The 10,009-nt window shown below is 38.0% G+C and overlaps 1 protein-coding gene across 2 annotated transcripts in view; it reads left to right on the forward strand.

Annotated features, from left to right (window-relative positions):
- UHRF2 (ubiquitin like with PHD and ring finger domains 2) overlaps positions 1-6,905 on the forward strand; it is a gene marked incomplete at its 5' end in the record, with an annotated part of 97,823 nt that extends 90,918 nt beyond the window's left edge. The window contains 6 exons of one of the 2 annotated variants that reach the window (XM_082013478.1): positions 895-1,057; positions 1,581-1,718; positions 2,543-2,666; positions 3,074-3,237; positions 4,901-4,999; positions 6,310-6,905. In XM_082013478.1, coding sequence (XP_081869604.1) covers positions 895-1,057; positions 1,581-1,718; positions 2,543-2,666; positions 3,074-3,237; positions 4,901-4,999; positions 6,310-6,456 — 835 coding nt within the window. In that variant the 3' untranslated portion in view covers positions 6,457-6,905. The remainder of the gene's footprint in view (positions 1-894; positions 1,058-1,580; positions 1,719-2,542; positions 2,667-3,073; positions 3,238-4,900; positions 5,000-6,309) is intronic. The other variant, XM_082013479.1, reaches the window with a different exon arrangement.
- Between the last annotated feature and the right edge of the window lie 3,104 nt (positions 6,906-10,009).

Consider the following 10,009-nt stretch of genomic DNA (forward strand, 5'->3'; position numbering starts at 1 on the left):
TTGGTTTTGCTTGTCCAGGTATTTTTCCTTTTTTAAGTGTTGTTTTTATATAAGAAACATTTCTAAAACCGGCATTGTATGCCTGTCTCTTAGTGTTCTGTAGAGCATGGGTTTTATACTTGTGCCATGGCTCTTTGTAAACAGTATTATTTCTTCTGTTCTGTGATCCATGGTTTGGTTTGAGTCTGATTCTGAAGGGTTTTCAATCCCTGGTCAAATCAGGCTGTGTTAGTAGAAACACTGTTCATTGCGGCAGCTTGGATTAGTAGGTATTCGCACTGTCTTGGTCCAAGTTTCTAGAAGAGGGTCTTCATGTAGTGGATAAAAAGGTTTGCTTGACCTTGGGTTAGCTGCTATTATTTAACTCCTACTCTGAGGCAATTAATGTGTTGTGTGAGAGATTTCAGTTTCTTGGAGTTTTTTTGATGGTCACTGTGTACTCTTTTTGTCTCTAGTGTTTTTCATCATATTCCTTGCTTTTGTGTACACACTTAAAAAACCTTAAAATCTGCAGTTAGTTAGAATAGTGATGGGGAAAGTTTGCCTTTTGTTATAATTTTCTTGTAATTCCCTCAATGCTATTTAGGAAGTGATTATTTTTAAAAATGAAGAATATTAAATGTAAAAGATTGGTTTGTTTTATTTAGCAGTATCAGCTGAATTTTCATCTTGGCAACAAAATATTTTGTGTTCCCATTTTTTTTCTTTATACATGGTAGCATGGATCTCATTGCTTCCATCAGTTCCACAGTTAAAAAATATACTGAAAAGTTCTATGCTGCTTGATAAAGCATAAGTAGACAAGGGAAATAGGTATGACTTAATTACATTAATTCTTAAAAATCTGTCGTGTGAAGCAATCCAGTTTATAAAGGTTTTAAATCTCTTTTCTAGGGCATTGGCCCTTAACTGCGATGCCCCACTGGATGACAAAAATGGAGCAGAGTCGAAGAATTGGAGAGCTGGCAAGCCAGTCAGAGTAGTGCGCAGTTCAAAAGGACGGCGAATCAGCAAATATGCCCCAGAGGAAGGCAACAGATACGATGGCATTTACAAGGTATTCAGATTTCTACTGAAAAAGAAGCATTTTTCTTCAGCTGTTTTAGTCATATGTGTTATGTTGCAAATTCTTTGGCATTCCTTAAAGAATTCTTTTTCCCCCATGATTGCTGTTTAGGCTTACCTTATTCTGCAAAGAACTGCAATTAAATTATTCAGAGCAGTGGTAATAGAACATAATCCATAATAGGATATATAAAGTTGAATATGTTAGCTACTTTGTATGTGCTTACTGAGTCATATTCATCACTGGAAATCAAATTATTTCTTCACTCCTTCCGAATATGTCCTAGCTTTTTGTGTGTTTAATGACTTCTGAGTATCTAAAATAAAGGTGTGTGCATTTTAAGAGCACTGTATTTATCAAAGATACAAAAATTTCACACCTGAGGGAAGACCTGCTGTATAATAGTAATGTATAACTTAGTCTTTTAATTTCTTCTTGAACAAATAAAGTGTAATTGTATGCATGTGTTTGGCTTGTGATAAAATAATGCCAGTAATTTTATATTGTTCTTCAGGTGGTGAAATATTGGCCAGAAATTGGAAAATGTGGATTTTTAGTTTGGCGCTATCTTCTGAGGAGAGATGACGTTGAGCCTGCACCTTGGACTTCAGAAGGAATGGAGAGGTCAAAGAAACTGGGTCTGAGTGTACAGGTTCGAATCAGGACTTGCAGAGTTGTTTTTATTCTCAGTTCCACTAAATTAATTCCAGAAATAGAAATCAGTTAAATTAAAGCCCTCCTTTTTTTTTTTTTTTTTTGGTACTTTGCTGTGGCAGGATTTAGTGCCAAAAAGCACTACAGATTATCTGCAGAATGAAAGGAACCTGTAATAGTGACACAACAGAGGGCATGGTGGATGAAGCTTCTGCCTTGGCGGTGAATTGCATTGCATATATGAATTGAAAAATTAAGAGTTTGAATCCAGTTTTGTGATCCTTAGGCTGGAAAGAATTTCTACAAGTGATTATTGTTATAGCTGAGTCTGAGAAATCAAAAAACCTGTGCATTTTTATGTATTTTTCTCTCCATGTGAGTTTGTATAGAGAGTTTATTTCAGGCACAGCAAGAAACTAACCCATGAGAACTTGGGCACTGCAGAATCCATGGAAGATGGAAAGCATTAATGTAGTGGTTTTTTTCTCAGCAAAGCAATGGTATATCTTACAGCATACCATCATCTTCAACTTTGTCTAACTGATTTGTATAGTTGTAAGGGCATAGATATGGATATCGGGTTCCTTTTAATACAATCCAGTCTGGATTAGATTCTTTGGCTTCACTACACTTTTTTAATAATGGATACTAATTTAAATTTTTTCTCCATCATCTGGGGTTTTAAAAATTATATTGTAGTTATTTCAATATGTTTATTGAAATAAAAGGGTTTAAAAGTCTTTCAGAAATTAGTGTTGTTGGTATTTGAGAATTCCTGTATGCCAATGGGTTTTGTTCTAAATCTATGCTTTCTTATTTTAGTATCCAGAAGGATATTTGGAAGCCATGGCTAGTAAGGAGAAGAAAGATAAGGTTAAAAAGCAAACTGTGAAACAGGAGCCAACCAGCCAGAGTAATGGAAACCAGAAAAGGACAATTGATGATGGTATTTCTTCTTACTTTTTTAGCATTCGTCAGCGAAGTCTGTCATGTTACATTTATTAAGCCAGTAGCATGAAAACTTTGCAGAAGTTGCAATGAACTCATTTGGAATACTAATGTAAACCTGATAAGCACATGCTCTGTAATTAAGTGGTAGTGTAGGGATCTTATTCTACTACTCTCACAGGTTTTTTATCTCTTAAGCTCTGTAGAAAAATGAACAGTCTTCTGTGCAACTGCATGTTGCAGTCCAAAACGATGCTGACCAGTGTGAGTTGGAGTAGGGATTTGATTGCTGCATTTCATCACTGTAATCCATGTTTTAGCCTTCTAGAAACAGTTTTGTCTTCCCCTTTTATTAGTTCAGACTAACACTCTGTTGTTACTCTGTCTGATGGTCATAATCTTAAGCAGGTATAGAGGAACCTACGAATACACCCAAAGCCATGAGGATGGGAGATGGAGGGAAAGGAGAGGCTTTCCAGCTGACCCAAGAGCAGCAATGGCTTATTAGAGAAGATTGTATGAACCAGAAACTGTGGGATGAAGTACTTGCTTCTCTTAAGGAAGGACCAGTATGTTTGCTGCATGCATAATTTTTAATGTTTGCCTTTTCTTTAGACTGTTAGGAGAAAACTTGAGTCTCTCTTGAAACCTAAGTCACTTGTTGAACCTTTGTTGAATACCCACTGTGTCTAGCATTATTTTTATTTGTAGGACTTTGATTTCAAGAAAATAATCCTCGCTTGTACAATTTGCTATTGATGGCTTGGTTTACACCTGCATAATAGAGATATTTTCTTGCTCAAAAAACATTCTGAAGTTAGAAGTACCTTTTCTTCTTTTCATTTTTGAAGAGAGCATCCTTTCTCTGAAATTATAAATGTATTTTTGTGCTGTGCTGTTATGAGAAATCAGACATGAAGAAAGATAGTTCTAGTCACTACTTTTTGTTCAGACAGAAAATTATGACAGAAAATACAGCTTGCTTGCTTTGTTTAAAAAGATAGAAGTAATGTCATCTTCAAATTTAGATATGAAATGAAAATATTTTCATCCAAATCTAGATTATGCCAATGCATCAGTAGAGATCCTTAAATAAGAGAGAAAATACTTTCCTCCCCCTAAATGTCAAGCAAATAGCAAGAATAGCTCAAGAATGAAGAGACTATAGACACTTACAGTACTACTTTTTGCTAGAATGCTACTGCAGTTGTCTTTGTGTAGGAACAGATAGTGTAAAGTTATTTGCTGTTATGTGTCTTCTATCCAGTGTCTTGTAATGACTAGAAGGAATTTCAGCTCTTAAAATTGTGCATGATGACAGGGAATAGAGATATGTGTCTGTAGGAAGAAGAAAACAGTAATCTAAAAGCTTCCCGAGAAGTCATTTTTCTACAAATTCCTACCCATAATTTTGGTAAGATTTCCATTTGGTTGCCACTAAAGGCAATGGGAATCACTGATAACTTTGGGTCACTACTGTGAAAATTTAAATCTTTCTTCTTGAAACAACCACCTTCCCATTTAGCTAAATAAAATGTGTTTTAAGATAAATCTGGTATTTTAAAAAATATTACAAAGAAGCAGATTTTGATTACCCATAGATCTGATTTTTTTTCAATACTCAAGCTTGTATTCTTGAGATGTTTGGAGATCACGGACATGCTGGCGATAAGCATGCTTGTGTGTGTAAAGCTTGTGTGTGTCTCTTGATTCCTCAAGAGAAGTTCTGAGAAGATTTAAAAACCAGGGAGGTTGATTTGCACACTGCAGAGAATTTGACCTGAGGAGAGAAGAAGCCATAAAGCTAGCCATAATCTGTAAGCACAGGAGGAGGTTCAGAAGTGCCTGTCTTAGCAGAAGTTCCCATGTCAGAGAAGCAGAGATCTTTCAGGGACATGCAAAATTCTAGCAGCAGTTACTAAACACAACTACTAAATTTTCTGACCTGTGCCAAGAATCAGGCATGAGGGGCCCTCCAGTCTGTTTAATTTTGTTAATAACAATACTCACACAAACAAACAAAAAAAATCTTTAAAACATTAGTTCTCTGATTTGTGGAAGAGCAGGAACATTAAGCAGTTACTGGCCTGCTTCCTGATCACTTTTAGAAAGCTGCACTCATGGATATGGAGGACTTACGAACTTCTGGCAGTTCATCATCTTTATGTAATAAATGGCATTTCCGAGAACTATAATAGAATTTGTCTTTTTTATTCCTTTGCCTTACACCAGAATTTTCTGAAGAAACTGGAACAATCCTTTATGTGTGTCTGCTGCCAGGAGCTGGTTTACCAGCCAGTGACAACAGAGTGCCTCCACAACGTCTGTAAAGTAAGAATAAACTTGGTCCTGCTCTGGGCTGTTTTCTTGGCTCTGAGACACCAGTCACCAAAGCCATATGTATTTTAGAAAGACAATAAATATTGCCTAACATTCTGAGCAAAAACATGCAACAAATTTGCATTCAGTGATGGCTGTGCAACCGTAATTTTATGTAATAAAGAGTGGAAGTACATTTAGTATAGTTCCTGATAGACATAACAAGAGAAGTTTACCATTGCTGTCATTCCTTTGTGATCAGTGGAATTGCGCTAGGAATTGGTTTGGTCCAGGAGCTAGACGTTGGTACAGTAACAATAATTTAATTTTACATAGTTAAGGAATAAAATCAGATGTTATAATTGTGTAACCCTCTTATTAAGAGCTGTTGAAAGGATACAGGGTAAATACAAGGAAATTATTTGGGCTTATTTGGAGTAAGTTATATTATCTTGTTATTCTTGTTGTATCTTGAAGATATGCATCACTCCAATGAAAATCAGTGTTGTTATGGATGGCCTGCACACACAGAATCATTATGTCTCTTTAAAAAACATAAGTATTATGAAGGGGTTAATACTTAGAATTATGGAAATTGGAAGACCATGGAGGAGAGGAAGCTGAATGGCAACAAACTCAGAAAGCACGGAATTTGAAGATGTCAGTAAATATTTGGAAAGACAGAAAAACATCCAGTTAAAGTTGTAAGGAACAGTTTGATAGTAAGCTGCTGTTGCTGTCTGGGCGCAGATCTGCCCTGACAAGTTTCTGATACTCAGCTCACACGCTTGGGCCATACGCAGGCTGTGGTATCGCCGTAAGGGGCATCACTGATGCTAATGTGTTAGAGATTGAGTTGCTCTGTGTGTGTCTTTAAGGCTTAACTGAATCTCATCTGATGAGGTATATGGAGATTGTTACATAAACAATATAGCTGGTATACTCACCTTCCTCTTGAAATTAAGGTTTGGAAAACTGCAGCAATAAGCGGGAAACTAGAAGGAAGCTGCAGACGTGGCTGTGAGTCACAGGAAGGCATTAGTGGAAATGAAGGGGAAGTATCAGTAGTGATTTGTTTTAATTCCTCCCGAGCTCAATGTTTCACATCCCAGCCCAGAGCAGAGTTCCTTTGTTAGGACATTTTAGTCATAGAGGCAGAGGGAGGTGCCAGAGGTCTTGGTAATGACTTCCTTTTTTTCTGGTAGTGCAGCAGATGCTATAAAGCATTTTTGTGTTGTAGTGATCCCTTAGTTTTTGCTGGTTAAGCTGTCAGTCTAAAACAAAGCTCTCACGATGTACTTCTCTGTCTTTGCATGTCCTAGAGTTGTTTACAGCGCTCCTTCAGAGCTGAAGTCTTCACCTGCCCTGCCTGCCGCTATGACCTGGGAAAGGGCTACACCATGGTTCCCAACAAGATACTGCAGACACTACTGGACCAGTTCTTCCCTGGTTACAGTAAAGGACGATGATGTGCTCAGATCCTTCCGTACTTCTCCCAGTGACTTTATAGACAGTAAAGGAGAATAACCATGGGAAATTCAGCAGCGGACCAGCCAGCTTGATGGGACTCAATATATTGTCACATTTTGAAGCAGCTAACCCTCTTCCCCTCATAGCCATCTTTTTGGTGTAGTGAGAACTCTAATTCTCAGCTGTCTTTTAACATCAAGGGTAGTTTTGGCCAGTTAACAGATAGTTTTTAAAGGAAAAAAAAAAAAGAAAAGCCTCAGCTCTTACTGGCCTAGCTGATGCTTAATTTATGATTTGTTTTTTTTGTAACTACCTCAGGACAGAGGATAATAAATTGTGGGGATGACAAAAAGTTAGTAAAGTTTTAGCTACACACTGCCTCCTGAATATTAGTTGTGCCTGGTCCATGTGGTTTGATTTACAAAAAGAAACCCAAACCAAAACAAAAACCCACAAAAAACAGCAAAAAAACAGAAACAGCACTTAAGCCAGCTGGATTAAAGAACAGCAAATTCTGTGGTGTGCATAATCCTTTTTTTGTCTTTTTCTTCCATTATGCTGTATTTTTTTGCAAGAACAGGCTGATTTTTAGTCTATTTTTGTGAGCTTCATTGTGCTTTTCTTGTATCTTATGCAAGTTGACTACTAATGACTAATGAGAACAATATGAATGCATTGTTGCTGCATTAGTGTAAAGTGATCTGTGTTTTTTGCACTTAAAGAGCGTATTCAAGACACTCTAGTTGTGTAAAAAATATTTCAAATAAAAAAGCCACTTCTGTATTAGTTAAACTGTATGCTTTTAGTAGGTCTTGTATCAGTGGCAATACATCTACACGGCATTGAAGGCAGTGCTAGCTTGGAGAGGGTTCAAATCGCTTCATATTGTGATCTGAAATTTTATATACAATATATCCCCCCAAATATACCTTATTAAATATTTTATGATTCAGAAAAGTTGCTAATTTTGTTTTTACTATTATCCACTTATTTAAATTGTAACATTTTTATAGAAATTTTTTTTTTTTCAGATTACTAAATCCTTTCGTCAGGTGGGCTTCTCATTTCTCAGACATGAGGCTTTATGTTCCTTAACTCATTTCTCAATGAAAAAAAACGTTGTTAATGAAAACAAACAAAACAACTTGACATCGACGTGCATGGGCTCACACACGCTCCGTAGCAGCAGTAGCAGCGGCTGTCACGTAGCTGCTTCCATCTCTACCGAGCATTTGGAGGAAGCTTGTTAGTGCTGAATCCACGTACCGGGGCGGGGGGGAGCCCTTCCTGCCCCCCTGGCTTCGGCGGTGCGTGCTGCCAGAGCCAGGCGGGCGCAGCTGGGAGCTGTGGGTGCCCTGCACGGCCACCAGCCAGCGACTCCCACCGTGACCACGGGGCTGCCCCGACAGCCCGTCGCCTGCAGCCCGCGTAGCAGGCGTGTACAGAAGTACGTATGGAAGTATGTACATCGTTCTCAGTGACTGAAGGTCTTGCCCTTACAGCGGTGTTGGTCATGAACCATTATGATGCACGTGGCAGTGCTCTTTTTTGCAGCTGAAAGTTAACTTAATGGCATTGCTGAACAGTTTAGAAAGGTGTAACTGCTCGGTTTTTGCTGTGCTTACTGGACTGAGGATTCAGCCTTTGTTCACCAGTAGGTGAACTGGTATTAGTGTTAAGCATACAGTTTAAAAGAGCTGTAGGCAGGTCCTTAACGTCCTGCTGAACTTCTGTGTTTTACAGAACAGTAGCCCAGTATTTTATGGGGAAAACAGGTGTAATTTTACCTTTATAACAAACTTTGCATCATTGTGGCTTTTTACTTCATAGTTGAGTGCTGTGAAATATTTTATATCTTCTAATGTTTTTTTCCATTTGATAGCTTTTACCAATTAATTGATGAGATGAATTTGTCAGTTTGAGATCAGCAATGGGAAGTTTTTTGCTTAATACAAAAATGTGTAAACCAATATTTTAATATATCTTTCCAGTGACAGACACAATTAAGTAACATGAAACTGCTTTTAACATTAAAGTAGCTTGACAAGATGTTGTGAAGTTAGATTGGCAATGCAGACTGTCCTTTCCTCACCTTACAAGTTGGGAGTGTTTTTCCACAGTTTTTTACACCCTAGTGCTATATCAGTAACTACCGAAGGATGCCCTTTTCAACAGTAAATTCTAGAGTATAAAATTCTAATTTTCTTCATTACATGTTTAGACGTTTCAGGACCTAGGTGCAGCTTTTCACGTCAAAACTGGTATCTGGCCTAACCTTTCATTAATGAAATCTATACCATCTCCTGTCATCCGCAGTCTCTTTGTGTAATTAAAGCCCCCACTGAAGTATGAAGGTAGGTAATGAAAAGTTGCAATCTCAAAACTTTCACTGTAAAGGACAGAGAAGTACAGTACTTGGAACAGTGCTGTGAACAGTAGCTTTATTTGTGTCACCTCAAAGCAAGCTCCCAGGCATGAGTGTGCCTGTAGGCCTTCAAAGAGTTTGAGTAGTTGCTGTGCGGTCCTTTCCCCAGTCGGAGTCTTACCCTGGTACCCGCCTCCTCGTTCACCAAAACCCGGCTTGGTGTGGCTGAATGAGTTTGTCTCTGCCGGGGCGCTGACTTGCATCAAACGCAAATGCAGACTCCCTCTCGGGTTCCTTTCAAATGTGCTTGTAACATGTACGGTCTGTTTGTGCAACTGGTAGAGAGATCGGTTTTATAGAAATCTGACTGGAAGCAGACTAGGAGAGGCTCCTGTTTTAAGGTCTGCGCTCCGGTGACGGAGTCATTGAATGTGGCATCGTGTGTAGCAGCAGGGCTCTGGTCTCAAGGTGCTGTCGGTGTCCTTGGAGAGCCAGAGCTAAAGCTGTGACTCTTACGTGTAGTGTGGGTATCATCTCATGTGTAGTCTTACATGACAAAGCAAGCAAAATTGAGTGCACCGTATAAACCAAAGCCAGTATCCAAAATAGAAGATTTGAGAAACTGTGGAAGGAGAATACTTTGTTAGACAAGATCTAACTCATACTAAGTATTTCACAGTCTGTTAGAAAAGGTTTCTAACTTACACAGTATGGACTGTGTAAGAGTCCATCCAGAGAATTAGATGGAACTACAAGGAAAAATTGATGTGACACAGAAAAAAGTTAAGTTTGTTACTGCTCAGTAAACTGATCATTTGAGCTTATTAAAAAGCAGAGATTTATTTCCATATTAATCTCTGCCAGTATTTTGCTTTGTGCAGAAGCTGTTACTGCTGTGCAATTCTGACAAATCAGAACTTAAGCTTCATAATTTCATTCGGCTCTGTTGGATAAATCCAGCTGAGAAGTCAAAATCCAGAACATGACAGCACGTAAAATTCTGATCAATTTTATTAGAGTACTAACATCGTTAGGTAAAAAAAAACAGTATGAAATTACCATTAGCAATGCTAGTGGCATTACGTAAAGTAAATTAAACAATCTACTTCATCTTTTTTACAAAATATAAACCATTACTCCTGCAGTTAATATTCATTACTATTGCCTTATGCATCTGCAACTTTTCT

The sequence above is a fragment of the Phaethon aethereus genome (genome assembly GCF_964289735.1).
Source record: "Phaethon aethereus genome assembly, chromosome: Z".
In the NCBI taxonomy this organism is placed as follows: domain Eukaryota; kingdom Metazoa; phylum Chordata; class Aves; order Phaethontiformes; family Phaethontidae; genus Phaethon; species Phaethon aethereus.